Genomic DNA, 16,766 nt, shown 5'->3' on the forward strand with positions numbered 1-16,766 from the left:
CTGTACTACTATCCTTCCTTAGACGCATCGTTAACTAACTTCTTTTCCCATGCATAGACAGTAATTAAATATAAATTGAAGAAAATGTCAGCATTTTATCTACTCCTTAATTATTGTGCCCAACTTTAAAATTGTGAAGTCAAACTGATATACGAACCCAAACGTATTGGCATATAGACAACACTAGACTCAGTCGTGCAAGTTTTTAGATAAAGATCTTGGATGAGAGATGAATAATTTAGATTTATTTGTATTTCAAGTAGCTGGGATATCAAAATAAGGCAATGAAAACTTCTTGAGCTATGAAAAAATTTACATGTAAAGGAATGCTAAGAAATTGGTAATAAAAGGTTCTTGAGCTATGAAAAACCTTACCTTGTAAATTTTTTGGACTAAATCTAACAATCTACCATGTCACACACAACCATGTGATCATGTACATGTTTCCACCCTCCACCCCCAAAAAAAACACAGAAACAACACACACCAAAAACGTATAGTTCTATAAATGTTCGAGGTTTTCATACCCTGAAGCTCTAATACCAGTTGTCAAAGTTTACAGTAGTCTACCGTTGTCTAGTGACCAGTGTAACTGTGAGTTTACAGCTTTAAGACGAACAAACATGGCCTTAGACCTAGGTCAATACTAAGAGCTGCTACACCAACCAAGCCATGGCCTTTTGACTTAGCAACCAAAACAATTAACCGGGTGGGTAATAAATTATGTTTTCACCATATACAATGTGCTCTTCCAACATCAATTTTTGATGTGTAAATAAACCTAACAATTATCTTGCCACACACAACATTGTAAATCTGGAGATGATCTAGTAGACTCCCTCGCAACTCTCAACGAGTTAGGGATGGATCTAGGATAGGGGCTAGGAGGGCTATCCCTACAGCTCTCTCCATGGAGGCATCGCTTCCATCCCCTACCTTAAAGACCAATAACCTAATCCGATCTCAAGCTAACTGAACCTGAAAAAAAAATGCGAGCCTTCTCGCTATGAAATTGGCGCTACAATCAGATGGTGATGACATAGTGGACACGGCGACAATGATGAGATTGTCCTCCACGTATTCATGTTTTGATTATTTATATATTAAATTTTAATTAGTTATATATGTCTAGTAAAATCCTTTCCGGTGAAATTTAGGAGCTTGGTTTGTATTTCTTTTGGCTAGGAGTTCAATCTTCCATCTTCTTTTGGATCTGTATTCTCTAAGTTTGTTTCCCCAGCCTTCTGTACTGTGGCAAAAATGTACGCTTTCAATAAAAGCAGATATCATCTCTCTTTTGCAAAAAGAAGCAAAATCCTTCCATATTATTCATTAAAAAAGCAAGTAAGAAACACATTTACATTTCTGTTTGCACATTCTAGCATGCGCATATATATGTTTTCTGTACAAATTGGCACCCACCATCAGTACTCCAAACGTACGTGGGCAAAAAGTTAATAAGAAATCAACCAATCAATCAACGAATCAACCATCGATTAGCAACGGAAAAACTGTAGCGAGCGTGGGCGACCATTGGATCGAGGCGTCGAGAGCTCCATGCCTGCCTCTCCTTGTCCACGATCGCATCTCTGGACACGATCCTCCACGCACAGCTCGATCGGCACGAAACGAGAGATCACCAGAACCCTGCGAAGCGAGAGCACGCGCTGGAGACGCTGCCGCACGGCCGGCCCAGATGCGTGCGGCGCCGCCGCCGTCGTCGTCGGTGACTATCCTATGGCGGGCAGCCGTTGTTGGGGCTGTTGGTCTCGCACGACGCCCCCGGCCCTCCCAGCTGCTGCAGGTACAGCCGCCGGAGCGTCTCGACGAAGAACACGCCGCCGTCCGGCAGCGGCCCCCCGGCTCCGGTGACCGCCCAGCTGCCGTCGCCGCCAAGAGGTCGCGCCTCCACGCCGAGCACCGCCAGGAGCAGCACCAACGCCACTATCACCGGTAGAACACGCCCCGTCCTCCTCCTGGCCACGGCCATGGCTGACGCCGACGACCTCGACTCCCTTCTCCCCTCTTCTAGCTCTTTCTTGTACTAGCAAACAATCTCTGTATCAGAATGAGTTCGCGTAGGTGAAGCTAACTCGACAGCGAACGGGTCGCGCGTTTATATAGAGCGAGAAGGCGTTGCGATTTCTCGGGGGAGGAAGTTGCATTGCATGGCGCGCGGGTGCCGTGCGGCGACTTGGTTTCGCGAGCGCGTTCGTCGGAAGAGTCGCCGCGCGAGACGGGCGGCGCGCGCCCGACCGACCATACATGCTAGCCGCCTCAGCGTTGCACCGGCGCGCACCGTGTGGCGGGTGCTTCGGATTAACGTGGCATGCATCGATCTGCATGTGTGCCTGTCTGGTAGCAGCAGTGGAATTAATGGCACCGCAGCGTACGGATCATACCTTTTCGCGGCCAGTGGGCGGGGCCGCACGGCGGCGAGAACGTCAAACGCCGGAGCCTGCCGTGTTGACCCATGCGTAGGTGACATGGCAATGAGCTGAGCTAGCAGCCGGCTTCAAGCCAAGAAGGCCGATTAATTGGGCCAACGTTGCCGTGGCAGAAAGGCTAGCTACTTCTTCAGCTCCATTTTTCTTAAGGATGGGCTGCTAGGCAGAGAGGGAGAAATGTTTGTTTTTTCTTTTACTAATTTTTTTCTGTATGGAGAGGGAAGGTGGTTAGAGTTTGACCAGGAAAATCGCCTTGTGGGCCAAGGCAGGTTCCGGTTTGGGAGGGGATCTAGTTTGACTTCTTGGGTCAGCGGAACGGTTCCAACAATTTGTCATGGACTAATGCGGGCTAGCTACTTGTCGGGTCCTCCTCTTCGTTCAGACGGCGGTCAGAAACTTGGAATTCTTGCATCATTGCTTTGCTTGCATGGCGTTCAGCAGCAGCCGAAGCCCGCACGCTCGCTCGCTCTCCATCGTCGTCGTCCTTGGGTCAGAATTTTCACCTTGGGCTGTTGTTTAATCCAAGTCAAAACCTGCACAGCTGATTTCCAAGAAAGCGCTCGCAAAGGCTGGCCAAAAGTTTGTTTCGGCCGGCTTCATCTTCCTTTCCACAGTATCTTCCGTGTACTGAGCAGCTACTACTAACTTGTTTGAGACAAACTTTGAACTGCGTTACCAGTGTTCCAGGGCAGGACGGTACCTGAAGGTCGAGTTCAATTCCTGAACTAGCTGTATCATCGCTAGCTACCGGTATGCACCGAGTACACATGCTGTCGCAAAGACGCAAACAACAATTATATTCTTCAACCACTAGCTACATTGGCGTCTGTCAGATCATGTGGCGTTTTCCTCGTGCCGGTGCACGAGATTTGATCATCCCGCTGGGTCAAGCGCTACGACCGCTTCTACCACCTACCTACGTCATGTGCCGCGAGTTTCGTCTCGTCGTCGTCGCGCGTGCTGCACGGCTTGGCCTGGCGACGGAGACGTGGAGCTGTCGTTGGTTGTAGGCAGGCACGCAGGCATCATGGGCTGCTCCCTTCCCTGGCCGCCGCCCTGCCCCGTCGTCCAGATATGATGAAGCATTCCGTTCCGACTTCGGAGAAACCACCCGATCGAGTAAACTGTTGCAGTCCAGGGTGAGGCGGCTCGTCCGTCACTGTTCCAGCAGACCTCCCTGCACGGAACATAAACACGCGTCGATCTTCAGTTCAAGGTCAGCACTGTAGCTGAGTGTCTCAATTAGTCAGCTTTCCCTACGGAGCTACAGACAAGAATCACAGCACCTGCAACTTGAAGATTTGCCCTATGCCGGTGCGCGAGATTTGACCAGGTACCGGCAGCCAGCAACAGCATGCATGTTAGGCAACACAACCTACGACCACTTCAAAAAAGAGACGCATGCAAGGCTGTGACTTGTACGGCTCTCTCTGTCCTGCTCCTGCCTCCGAGAGCCCGTGTTGCGAGCGCTCCACGGCGATTCCCGTCGTCAGGGTCAACATTATAACACCCTCGTCCCAAGCGGAAGCACAAGGTTCCGAGAAAATGCTTGCCCGGGTGGACTGTAGACATCAGAGAAATTCAGGCTTCAGCACCGGGTGGACGGACTGTAGGAAGGGTGCCTTGATTGTCAATTTGCCAGCTGCCCAACTCCCTGCACGACAGGCAATGCAGAAAAGTAAGCACAACTTCATCGTTGTTTTGAATCTAAACTCAGTGATTAAACACACCGTCGGTACAATTCACGCGGTACTCCAGAATATGCTCATTAATACCTGCTCATTAATACCTAACCTAGTAATCTGCACAGGGTGAAGAGGTCTGCAAAATTGCGACTGATGCGCTCAACGTCTTGTCTCTGTTATTCTCTCTCCTACCTCATTTTTCTTAGGCAGCTCTGCTTACTAGCAACATGCATCAAGATCATCAACATTACCGGAGGCAAGAAACAAGATTTCTCACACCAGCCACAACAACAGATCACCCATGCCAACTTGGTTTGCGCTGACTTCTACGCTTGATGCACTACTACAGCTCATGTCTTCCCAGCAGTAGAAGAAACAACTGGCAGGAACAAGTCAGCACACATGGCTGTCATCAACTGACAAAATGTGTACCACTGCCAGCATCACTATGGGTCCAATTCACATTCGATTTTTGCTCTGGTTTGAACTTTTACATCTGGTGCTGGGGTTTTCATTTTGTTGATCCTTCAGAAAATGTGATCACTGATTGTTACTCTAGCCTTTGCAACTTTTGAACATAAGATTGCAGAATTTAATCACATATATATATATATGTATATACATATATATATATAGAGAGAGAGAGAGAGAGTGTTATATACTACTACATGAAGGTAGAGGTGTAACTCTTTTAGGAGAGATTTGTGGAAGAAAGACTCGCAATAGCTATGAGGCTATTAAGGTTGTTGACACTCGCATGGCTAAGACAGAATAATAATAGTCCACGTGAGAATTTGCTTACAGTACTTCACATTCTAAAAAGTGCATTACTTGTACCTGAAGTAAATGCTTGGAAAAGAGCACAGCCATTGAAAGGTCTTGTGATAGAATGATATGGATCTCCTCTATTACTCGCCTACTTCAGTTTCATAATTGTACGGCACATACTCTTTAAAATTTCTTAAAGTGGACCTAACACCAATTCGAGCTTAAATCATAACCGTTCAGAACTTCTGGGTTCTGCTTGGTGGTATGCACATAAGTTTTGCTAATACAGGCACTAATTCAAAGATACACCACTACGTGACAAGTTACTTGTTTACAGAGATACTTGCCTATGTAATCTCAAAACTAACAAGCGCAAGTGAGTTGATACTTACTTATTTACCTTTCTGTGATGGAGCATGGATGCAGCACATCTCTAGGACTGTAATCAAGTAATCGTGGAGCCCTTCTCTCCAATATGGACACTGAAGTTTGATGCTCAAGCCAACCACAGAAATTGGCAAGAACGATGAGGCTGAGGTATGGTGAATAGAACAGCATTTCTCCAACTGGGAAGTACTCAAAATAGTATATCCATCTTGACCAATACTTGTGTAATCCTGCAATAGTTAGGCCCTTTTTTATCTTTCTTTACAATAGAGGAGATTGGCAGTGATATTTTGGCGGGTAATTAAAATCAATAATACAAAGCAAATAATTTAACATACGCAGAAGATGCCAATAGCAACCTTGACAATGCTATTGTAGACAGCAGACACTGTTAACAATCAAAATACTGAAGCTGGTACATGTCTCAAGCTAAGAATCCTTAAATCCACATTTAAAAGGTCCTTTCCATGATCAGAGAACTCAGGCAAACATTTTTTTCCAGATGAGAGTCAGATAATTGTTGAATATGTAGTTTCTGTGATAACACAGCAGAGTACCATGACAGATAAAACTAGCTGATAATGGCAGTGTTCCAATATCACTATATCAGTTCTCATCTAAGAGAACATTAACACTTTATTCTTTTACACTCTACTACTGGATTCTTCCATGCATCCTACGAATACATATTTTTTACAATTGCCAAGAGAGTTGTGTGTGAAGATTCTATCAATGAGAGTTTAAAATCAATCATGGCGCATTCATATAAGAAGGTTTTTTTTTTGGAGGGGGGGTTAACCTTCAGAGCATATGAAATACAAAATGGTAATATAGCCTATGCAAGAGGGGCTAACAACATGTGGCTGTGCTCTGAACATCTTAATGCTTTCCTAACTGAAATTTTATGACTTCGTACATTGGTATCTGTTCACTTACAATCCAATAGGGGCAATATGACTTGGATAGCAAATTCAATTTCGTGCATTTTACAGTAACTGCACTCATACTGTAAGACTGTAAAATCAGAAAAAAGAAATGAAGTAGTATCAAACCAGCAATGACACGATTAACAGAGGAATAACCTGATTTGTTGCCACAGCCTCATGTACTGAACTGGATAAGGTTGCTCTGAATTCAGTATGCCTTACAACCCTAACATCGAATGCAAACATGTGTACAGGGTTGCAGCCAATTTTAACCAGGGGAGTCCAGATCCATCTTGTAAGCCAGCTAGGAGTTAGAAAATGGTTTTCAAATTCTTGTGTCAGCACAGTCTGGTGTGATCTTCCCATTACGAATTAAACACAGATATTGCAACTCTAATTAATCTGATGCAAAATTCATGCCAACATTCATGGTCCAACAAACAAGACAGATCTCATCTATGTATCACCGATACAGCAATACTGGTACGGCAATACAGCGATACGCGATTTTGGAAAACACAGTGGTGATATAGCGAGAGTATCGGAGTATCAAAGTATCGGATACCAGTACGGCAGGGTCAGCAAAGTATCGGTGATTCATAGGATCTCATGGTGCCTACTAAGGTCCCGATGCTCTCACATGGTTATCCTTTTGATTCCACTGCTGCATGAAACATTTTAATCTCTCTGTTTCACCAATTTCAGGCAGCCATTCCATGAGAACATCCACAGTCACATAATCAGGAGTGCACCTCTCTTCTCTCATCTGGTCCATAAGTTCAAAAGCCTTTTCTGCCATGTTCTTATCTTGAAGGCCCTTCAACAATGCGTTGTACGTTGTTACATTTGCAGGCACGTTGTTTTCCCTCATCTCATCAAACAGCTTGATGGCTCGATCAACATCTCTGCTCTTGCTGAGAAAGTCAATGACAGTATTGTATATCACGGTGTTGGGTTGAATCCCAGACTCATCCATGGACCTGAAAATTCTTAAGGCCTCATCAGTCTTACCAGCTTTGCAATATCCATGTACAAGTGTACCAAAAGTGACCACAGAAGGCTGACAACCATCATCAATCATCTTCCCCAATAATTCATCCACAGCCAAGAAATCTCCTGCTTTGCACAAGCAAGACAACAAGATATTGTAGGTGTACACGTCTGGCTGAAGACCAGCTCCTTTCATCTCCCCAAGCAACTCATAGGCTTCATGCAACCTTTTCCTCCGGCAAAATCCACCAATCAAGATGTTATATGCCTTTGCGTCCAACTTAAAGCCTGCCTTCTTCATCGATGCCATCATGGTGCAAGCATCCTCCAACCGTCCTGCTTGTGTCAATCCAGATATCATGGTGAAATACATGATTGCATCTGGTGGATGCCCTTGGTCTGCCATCTCATGGAATAACTCCATGGCCATGCCCACATTGTTGCAATGGAGGAAAGCACTAACCAAAGTGCTATAGGTCACAGCATTGCCCCTGGTCTCCAGCCAGGCTGCCCTCTTCTCGCGGAAGAAGTCCAGAGCAGCTCCAACCCTCCCAACTCGGCACAAACCACCAACAATCGTGTTCACTGTGATAACGTTCGGTGCCACTCCCTCTTTCTCCATCCTCCCCACCACTTCGCAAGCCATGCCAACATCCCCCACCCGGCAAAACGCATCAGCCAAGCAGTTATATGTAACTGTGTTGGGTGCACACTCATGCACGCGCCTCATCCGCTCATCCACGAACATAATTGCCTCCTGAAGCCTCCCGGTCTTGCACAGCCCGTCCACTACAGTGTTCAAAATGACAATATCCGGGCGGACGTCCGAGCCTGGCCTGGACATTCCGTCGAGCACCTTCAGCGCCTCCCCGACGCGGCCTGCCTTGCAGAGACCGTTGAGAAGTATCCCGTAAGTGACGACGTTGGGCTGGACGGATGCGCCCCGCATGGAGATGAACAGCTCGGTCATGCCGCGCAGGTTGCCGGCGCGGCCAAGCGCGGCGAGGAGTGTATTGAAGGCGGTGACATCCGGCGCCGGCGCGCCCGCTGCGAGGGAGTCGCGGAGGAAGCTCGCTGCGTCGGCTGGGGAGGAGAAGCGCGCGAGGAGCTGGGAGAGGAGTGACGCGGAGGAAGGAGGGATACGGTGGCAGGCCGCGAGGGAGTGGAGGATAGCGAGGGAGCCGGGGGTGAGGGGGGCGCGGGACTCCCCGGACACGGCGATGAGGGCGTACAGATCGTCGGCAAGGCCGGGCTCCGCGCGTAGGAGGGAGAGCGTGTCGGAGGAGGGGGTACGCTCGCGGAGGAGTAGGTTGGAGAGGAGGGCGACAGCGCTCGGCGCGGAAGGGTCCAACGGGGATGGGGAGGAGGACGAGGAGAGGCGGCGGAGGGATCGGGTCTTGTTGAAGGCCGGCACAACGAGCCGCCGGGTAGCTGACATGGTGGACGGCGGCGGCGCGGGAGGGAGGCAGCGGTGGATTCGTCCGGCACCGGCAGTGGAGGGGAGCTCTATTTACCATCCATGCTCGGCGGCGGAAAGAACACCGGCGAGCGCGGCGGTGAATGGGGGTATTCTGCGGGATGGGCTGGGTTGAATGCCGTTGTCTTAGGGGGGCTAAGGTGATATGGGCCTGAGGTAGTTTGTCAAGGGCTCAATCAGGATGGGCTGGGCTGAATGCGGAGAGGGATTGCGAGATTGGTTGGGTTGGTGGGCGGAGTGGTTGCGTTCCGAGCGGCTGAGTTCTTTGAAAACGAAGAATTTAGCCCAAAATAGCCTATACATCTGTATATACTTGGTTTTTAGATAAGAGGAAAAAAAAGTGTTAGTTATTTTCGTTCTGAGGATAGCAGCTGGAGATGAGATGAACAAGATTACAAGAATGATGGAATACGAGTGACTAGTGAGTGCAGGAACAGAGGAAGAGCACGAACTTTTCCATTTCCTTCTTCTCCCTGCATAGGACCAAGGCATCATGGACAAGGTGGAATGGTCATGGATTTTTTTTTTTCAGAACCACCTTCATTCATATTTCTTTTTTTCTTTCATTTGGACATCTTATTTGCATACACTGCCAATCATCCCAACCTGTACAGGCTTGATTCTTCTTTTTTCTCTTTACTGCACATATGTACAGGGTACAGGTACAGCGACACAACCGGCCGGCATGCAGAGGTGAAAAAAGAGCATGCAATGCAGTATGCAGGGGATGATGCAGCGCAGCAAGAAGCCAAGTAAACCACCGGAACAACGCGCTTCGACTGGCGCCCTTCTCCAGTTCTACTCGGCATCTTCCTGATCGTCGTCGTCCTCGCCTCCGACCAGGTAGATCTTCTGGCCGTCATTGACCGTGTCGACGTCGAGCACCCTGGCCCCGTCCTCGCAGAGCAGCCGCAGCCGCGAGCCCGGGCCCCGCACGCCGAGCTTCTCCTGCGCCGACGCGACCAGGCCCTCGATGGTGTGCGGGATCCACAGGAGAACCCCCTCCTTCCGCCGCTGCTCCGCGCCGGCGCCCGCCGCCCGCCACGGGTGGTAGGGGAACACCGAGCACCGCCGCGGGTGCATCTTGTCCCTGACCTCCTCGCCGCGCTCCGGGAACTTGGACAGCTCGTCGGCCCGCGCCTGCTCCAGCAGCGCCAGCAGCATCCGGCCGCCGCACTTGCGCGCTTCGTCGAGCGGAGTGGTGCCCCATCTGCACACAACATTGTGGTAGATAATGTCAAGCTTGCGTTCTAAGTTACTATAAAAAAAATTGGCATCAAATCGAGCTTGGACGTGTACCAACCTGTCCGTGGCGAACACGCTGGCGCCGGCCTCGACGAGCATCTTGGCGATGAGGTAGAGGCCCTCGGCGGCGGCGATGTGGAGCGGGGTGCGGTGGTCGTAGTCCCTGCAGTTGGGGTCGGCGCCGCAGGCCAGGGACCGCCGGATGAAGTCCGAGTCGCCCTTGGCGACCGCCGTGCACAGGTGGCTGCCGGCGTTCTTGAGGCTCAGCTTGGCACCCTTGGCGTACAGCAACGCCGCCACCCGCTCGTGCCCCTGCTTCACCGCCTCCAGCAACGGCGTGTTCCCAAAGTGATCTGGCAAGAAAAATGTTGACATGATCAAACAGGGGGGAAAAACTGGAGACGGCAAGACAACAGGGATGGAATGGCATCGGATCGGGCGTGGCGAAATACCGGTAAGGTTGATGTCGACGCCTTCGCCGATGAGGAATTGCACGACGTCCTCGTAGCCTCTGGAAGCCGCGAGATGCTGCGAGGAAGAATAAGATCGCATCACAAACCTGAGCTGATATCAGTTATTTACCAATGACAGAGGCACGCATTCTGCATTTCTGCTCTTACAAGAGGAGTCCGTCCGTCGTAGTCGGTGTTCTTCGGGTCGGCCCCCGCCCGGATCAGGCTTTTCAGCTGTTGCAGGTCGCCGTAGAAGGCGGCGCTGTTGACCCGCAGGGTGAGCTCCGCCTCCTGCTTCCCGATGTGGAACGTGATGTCCGACTCCAGCTGCTTCACCCGCCCGCCATACTCGCTCTGCACCCAGCCAGTAACACACCAACGCATCAGGAGACATCGTCCACTGGCCATGCACGAAACCACTGCAGAGTTCAATGGCATCAGGAGCCATTTCAGGTGCGTGATGTACCCCGGACTCGGAGAGGTTGCTCAGGATCCTCCTCCCGTCGACGAAGTAGATCTCCAGGATGTTGGTGAAGGACTGCTTGTCGAGACGCAGGAGCCGGCAGAGCTCGCAGACACGGACCGTGTAGGGCTGCGGTATGTTGCAGAGGATAGAGATCTCACCGAAGGAGCTCTCTGGCGTCAGCATTAGCAGAGTCTCTTCTTGGCCGTCTTGACCAATGCCAACACCTTCCTGCAGAGAGCAAGAACTTGTATAAACACAAGTATCGACTCAAGAATAAGATGGTTATGGAAACTTCACTGAAGCGCTGATGGTTGTTAGATGGGTTTAAACTCACCAGTGCACCGTGGCAAACAAAGTATAGCTGATCAACCGCGCTTCCTTGCTCCAAAATGACTTCTCCTGGTAAGAAGAACTCCTCTTGCAATCTGATCACCTAAAGAGCACAATAAACATGTTACATAAATCTTGGGGACAATATTGAAACGAAAAAGAGTATGCATTAGATCAACATGAACAGGGAGCACTTACTATCTGTTGAATGAACTCTGCTGAACATCCCTTGAACAGTGGGACGCATTCGACATATGGCTTATATAGTGTTTGAGAAATCTGCAAAAAAAATACATTTATCATCAGTCCCAAGTTGCATAGCACTAGTATTTTAAGCTGACAGTTTCAGCAAAGACAGTTTTCAGAGTTACTCCAGGAAGGATGGAAGTATAAGAAAACTGTGGCTCATCACCTTTGCACGAATAGAAATTGGGATATCCTGAAGGGCAGAAGCTTCGGTGTAGCTGCTTTCATACTGCAACCTCAAGTGTCCTTTGATCTGCTCTCTTATTTCCTTTCCAAGTTTATTTCTGTTCATATATCTGATCACTTCTTTCATCTTGTCCCTAAACCGCTCCGTTCTGGAGCCTTTCACAATGAGTGCAGTCATGTTACCGATCAGGTAAGCTCCCAGAATCATATCAAAGGAGACATAGATCATGATGAATATCATTTCCCTGATATTGACAGCATGTATGTCACCATAACCTGCAGAGGAAAACAGAACATTTCAGCTATTTTGAATACACAAATTTGCTAAGATTTTCAGAAACAAATGAAAATTATGTTCGAAAAAAGAAACAAATGAAAATGGAGTAGCGAAAGTCATGAGTTGGAAAACTAGGAGATCACAACTCACCGACAGTTGCCATGGTGACAATGGCGAAGTATAACGATGTTATATAGCGCTTGGCAAGATCGATCTCCCTGAAATGTGCGTAGCTGTAGTCCCCCAACTGCAAACTCCCTATCCATGTATACCCTTCCATTGATTCAGGAAGCGTTGTAGCCAGGTAATAGAAGATACAGGCTGCTGTGTGGGTACAGTAGAGTTCCACAACTATAAGCTTTACTATCCTTGTGAAAAGGTAGTTGACACGTATGTCCTTTTCCAACTGCCAGAAGAACTCTGTAACCTTCAGAGCCCGTGTCAAGCGAATCCATAGCAGGTATCTTACTTCTTCTTTACTTCCACAAGCCTGTTAACAGAATTCATCATGAGATATCTAATCACAACAGAAGAGTGAAAAGTTGATTGCAGCATAAACACCAATCCACAACTAATGAGCTCAAAGTTTTCTTTAGCAGAAGAGTAACCTTGTAGATGGCATCCCATGGGAAGCAACCAAGAAGATCAAAAATGAAGCTTGATTTGCAATACCGGAGGGCAATAGCTGTGGGATCATAGATGATTCGGTACGTGTCTGGATCACGGTACGCCACGAAAAATTTCACAATAATGTCTATAAGGAATGCAATCTGTCCAGCTATGTCCAGGAAGAAGAGCTTTCTTGGGAGCCCTCTGAAGAAGCCAAATTCCAGGGGCGTGAAGAAAGAGCTGTACACCGCCCAAACCAGTATGAACTTGGTCCATAACCGATACCACCTGCAGAAAGGCCATCCAAATTAAAGAGATTCACAGTTGAGGAAATTATGAACCTAGTTTATAAACATATTCACATTTAAACAATAATTTTAAATCCACCATTAATGACTATAGTGCTTCAAGAATTGCGAGATTTAGGTAAAGCAGGATCCAAAAATTGATACAAATAATAAACAAAAAAAAAATGTTCAACTTTGGTTTAGCACAGCCATATGATTTTGTTGCTTTGTAAGCTATCCGTTTGAGAGACAGCATCTAGAACCACACACGACGCTTGCTTGTTAGGTCACAAGTAGGTAGACCAAATTGCATGGTTCCAGGTGAGTTCATACGCACAACCCATTCTCATGAGCACATGCCCATGTCTGAGGTGATCAATGTGGCCGTGAGTGGGATCCGCTTGTTGGGCACCCATCTAATGATCCTGCTGGCAATAAACTAGCTCGAAAAGGACCACCTGAAATGATATAAATTTAGGAGACACTAGAATGCTGCAGAGCACCTCATCTCCTGTCACAATCACCAGAAGGGTGAAACAAAGACCAAAAGTTTTACCATGCAGGTTATATAAATCTCACGCCTTCTTAACAGCTAGTAATTCAGCAGAAAATTTGCATGCTGATGGTTCATGAAGTTTATCGAAGCCATTTTTTTACAATCTGTTTAAGTAGCTTGCTGAATAATTTTTTTTACAATAACCGAAATCCACAATCCGTTGTCGCATCATAACTTGTCATTCTGGCAGCTGGTCAAACTGCAAAATCTTCATACTATCACTAACCTGATTTCATTATGCGTGATCGCCGCTGATTGAAACTACGACAGTCCACATCAACACAATCGTATAGCTGTCCAGGAGATTACTCCACGGCCTTACAGATTGGCAACCTACGCACCCCCCTTAAAAAAAATGCTTTAGGACGCGATCCCAAACACTTCACCCCAAGATTAAATAGCAGCTCCCCCGTAACAATCCAAAACTGCTCGATCAGGGCATCCTGATGAGTTCAAACTTCAAACCCACCCGTCAATATCAGCCAAGTAATCAAATCAAATTGGAAGAGCTGGACCTCTTCAGCTGCCGTACACCTGATTGGCCTTCAAGGGGACGGGTGCTCGTATAACCTATAGCTTAGTTGTCCTATTGCGATAAGTGCGCGGATTGAGCGTTATATATTGTGTGCTGGTTGACTTTTGCGTGGTAACAACTAAGCACACATGGAAGATTGATGTGGATAGCTCCGATATTTTGCTCATGTTCATCGTCTTCAGAAATTAAAAAGATCCCGTGCACCTCAGCGTTCAGCTCGTTTACGCATGATAAATAAAAAGAAGAACGTCAGGTTGGGAGGTTTTTGCAGAGTTTTTCATGCTGCCTGATGACAGAAAGAACCCAGCATGAAGAATAAGGATGACAGGCAGAAAAGCAACCTCTAGAAAATTTGAATATTCATGCAGGAGGAAGAAAGCAGAAGCTACATACAGCTCCCTCTTTATTTTAACGTTTGTTTTCAAATGGAAGCGATTTGTTCAGGAATTAATTCATTTTTGGTGTTATATTTTTCCTCCTTCTCATGCTTTTTCTATTCTGTGTGCTCATTCTGCTAGCAAAAATCAAGCGGCAGCAGGTAAACTTTATAAAACGCTCAAGTTGTCATGATAGCATTAACGAACTCTAACATGAGGAATATATTAGGCATTTTTTGTGCCATGTGGAATCTAGCAAGCATATTTGCTGCCCCTGTCGATATGACGAGCAGTACCCGGTTTATGGAGCTCCATATAGTGGCTCAGTCACTAAACTCTGCTTCCAGGAACGAAAAAAAAACAGCTACTACCAGCGTGATCCAATTAAATTAGGCTCATGTTTGTGTGGCCGTCAAAGCCTACCCCGTGACGGGCAGTCCAAGCTAGCAGCTTGCCCAGCTGGCGAGCACATCATCAACTCGCGAGAAATTTGCGGCTGTGATGCTGATGCACACTCTATTCAGCATCACCACCACATCGCGTAGTAATCCACCATATGAAGTTATGAACGTACGCGCCACATCGATCAAACCAAAAGCTTGAAATAGAACGAAAAATTCCGGGAAATTCACCGCGGGGGATTCACTCGTGGTTGGTAATTAATATCCAACAGAAAATATAATAAATATAGGATTTTTTCTGGTCCTACTGGTCGGTCGATTGCAGCGATTCGCGGGAGCCATCCGATCGGAGGCCGCCGAGCGATCAAACCAAGCGCGCCGCGTCGGCTCGCCGCCATGCAGCTTCCAGAGTAAGCAAACAGCCGACGGCGCGCGGAAGCGGAAGCGGAAGCTTCTAGAGCATACGGGGTTGCGGAGATTGGGGGAGGAGAGTGGCGCTGATCGCGTACCTGTTGTCGGGGTGGATGACGAGGTCGTGGAAGAACCCCTCGGCGGCGCCTTCCCCGCCGAGCGGGCGGCGCCTGCGGCGGCGCGGGCGGAGGCGGCCGAGGCGGAGGTCGGAGCCGAAGAGCGCGAGGCGGCTGCCGCGGGAGGAAGCGATGTGGTCGCGCACCACGTCCACCTCGTACTCCTCCGAGGACTCCGACTCCTCCTCGTGCACCGTGGCGTCGCCCTCCGCCACCCTCCGCTTCGACCCCAGCCCCCTCCCCATCGTCCCCTCCTCCGCGGTCTGTTTGTCACCAACGCAGCAGCGCGGCGGCGTGAACGGCTCGAATCCCGAGCTGGGCAGTGGCGGCGGCGGCAGGCGCTGCTGCTGGTGATGGTGGGGCCTCGGTGGGCGGCGAGCGTTTGAACTGGGAGGGAGACGGGGAGGCGGGGTTATTTATAGGCGGAGAGGCAGAGGTCACCGAAGAGTGGGGGCAGAGGGGAAGGAGAGCAGGTGGAGGTGAGGTGAAGCCGTGAAAAGGTTTTAAACCGCGACGGGGAAGGGATGGATGGTGTTCGGCGCCTCGGCGGTGGGAAGGACGGGACGGGACGGCAAGGGCAGGGGACTCCTGTCTGGCCTCCCAGGGTGCCGGCACAGGAGAGCGAAGGGCCGGGAAAGCAAAACCAGACAGGTCTTGTCGTCCGGAATGTAGTATTTGTGTAGTTTTTCTTTGTCAATTTAGTGTACGAGCTTCACATTAACTTCGGTTGCAATGGATGATTTTTGGTACATTTTTTTTCAAAAGAAACTGCATCCGATTGCTGCAAAATGGCTCCTAGCTCGTGGACCATAATGACTCCTGAGCTAGCAGATCAATCTTGTTACCGAGGGCATTGCCGTTTACCACTCATTAAACAGTTGCACCACTCGGACACACATAAAGCTTGAGGTATCATGCCGGATGAACAAGGTAAAACTACATCCCTTAACTAGCCAAGCGATATTTGTTGTCATGTATTTATACTAGCAGCCGGTTTAAGCTACCACCTGGTAGCTTAAGCCGATTCTAGTAGAAATAAGACTATTTAATTTCTACCGGTGGCCACATAAGCAACCACTAGCACAAATTGATTTATAGTGACTTGCTTGTGTTGCCCACCATAGAAAAATATAAACAACCATATTTTAAGAAAACCATAATTTTTTATATAAAGTCGGATGTAGACAAACTTTATATCAATTTATTGACACTTAAAAACTCCGGTTCTGCCCATAAATCCTTCGTAGTTTCGAAAATCACAAAGCTCGACGGGATATAAAACTTTATAATTAATTTTTTATTTATATTTAGGTTTTTTTATAATTAAAATTTTAAAATGGTGGGAATAGATTTGTGATCCCAATTTGTTCCAGAACAAGTGTATTGGCATGTGCCCTAACCGCCAGCATAAATCCCTTATGACTGGCAGTACAAATCTTTTTTAAGTAGTGATCATAGCTGTGTCGACCTAGTATGCTCTTAGCATTCATGTGAGCCTTATAGTTTTCTTTTTGGCAATTTTGATGACATATCATTGAACTATAGTGCGAACTATGCTGCAAAGCTACCATGGAAAAAGTAAAATATCTTCT

General features: G+C 48.0%; 3 protein-coding genes across 6 annotated transcripts; all 3 read right to left on the reverse strand.

Annotated features, from left to right (window-relative positions):
• Positions 1-1,306: 1,306 nt before the first annotated feature.
• Positions 1,307-2,102, reverse strand: LOC140222460 (uncharacterized). The gene has a single exon (XM_072293114.1). The coding sequence runs from the start codon at positions 1,988-1,990 to the stop codon at positions 1,736-1,738; it is 255 nt and encodes an 84-aa protein (XP_072149215.1). The 5' UTR covers positions 1,991-2,102; the 3' UTR covers positions 1,307-1,735.
• Positions 2,103-3,126: 1,024 nt separating this feature from the next.
• LOC117852571 (uncharacterized) lies at positions 3,127-8,797 on the reverse strand. Of its 4 annotated transcripts, none has more exons than XM_034734703.2 (5): positions 6,370-8,797; positions 5,301-5,517; positions 4,223-4,657; positions 3,734-4,101; positions 3,127-3,624 (listed from the first exon to the last, which is right to left on the reverse strand). In XM_034734703.2, the coding sequence occupies exon 1, from the start codon at positions 8,639-8,641 to the stop codon at positions 6,833-6,835; it is 1,809 nt and encodes a 602-aa protein (XP_034590594.1). In that variant the 5' UTR covers positions 8,642-8,797; the 3' UTR covers positions 3,127-3,624; positions 3,734-4,101; positions 4,223-4,657; positions 5,301-5,517; positions 6,370-6,832. The 4 variants fall into 4 exon arrangements, with proteins under 4 accessions (XP_034590594.1, XP_034590591.1, XP_034590592.1 ...); XM_034734700.2 differs by having other exon boundaries at positions 5,293-5,517; XM_034734701.2 differs by lacking the exon at positions 4,223-4,657.
• A 383-nt stretch (positions 8,798-9,180) lies between these two features.
• Positions 9,181-15,550, reverse strand: LOC117852570 (potassium channel KOR1). The gene is made up of 11 exons (XM_034734698.2): positions 15,157-15,550; positions 12,491-12,779; positions 12,033-12,372; positions 11,586-11,881; positions 11,372-11,452; positions 11,178-11,276; positions 10,844-11,071; positions 10,546-10,731; positions 10,378-10,453; positions 9,984-10,278; positions 9,181-9,890 (listed from the first exon to the last, which is right to left on the reverse strand). Exons 1-11 carry the CDS (start codon positions 15,417-15,419, stop codon positions 9,479-9,481), a joined length of 2,565 nt encoding a protein of 854 aa, XP_034590589.1. The 5' UTR covers positions 15,420-15,550; the 3' UTR covers positions 9,181-9,478.
• Between the last annotated feature and the right edge of the window lie 1,216 nt (positions 15,551-16,766).

Source organism: Setaria viridis, chromosome 4 (assembly GCF_005286985.2).
Source record: "Setaria viridis chromosome 4, Setaria_viridis_v4.0, whole genome shotgun sequence".
Taxonomy (NCBI): Eukaryota; Viridiplantae; Streptophyta; class Magnoliopsida; order Poales; family Poaceae; genus Setaria; species Setaria viridis.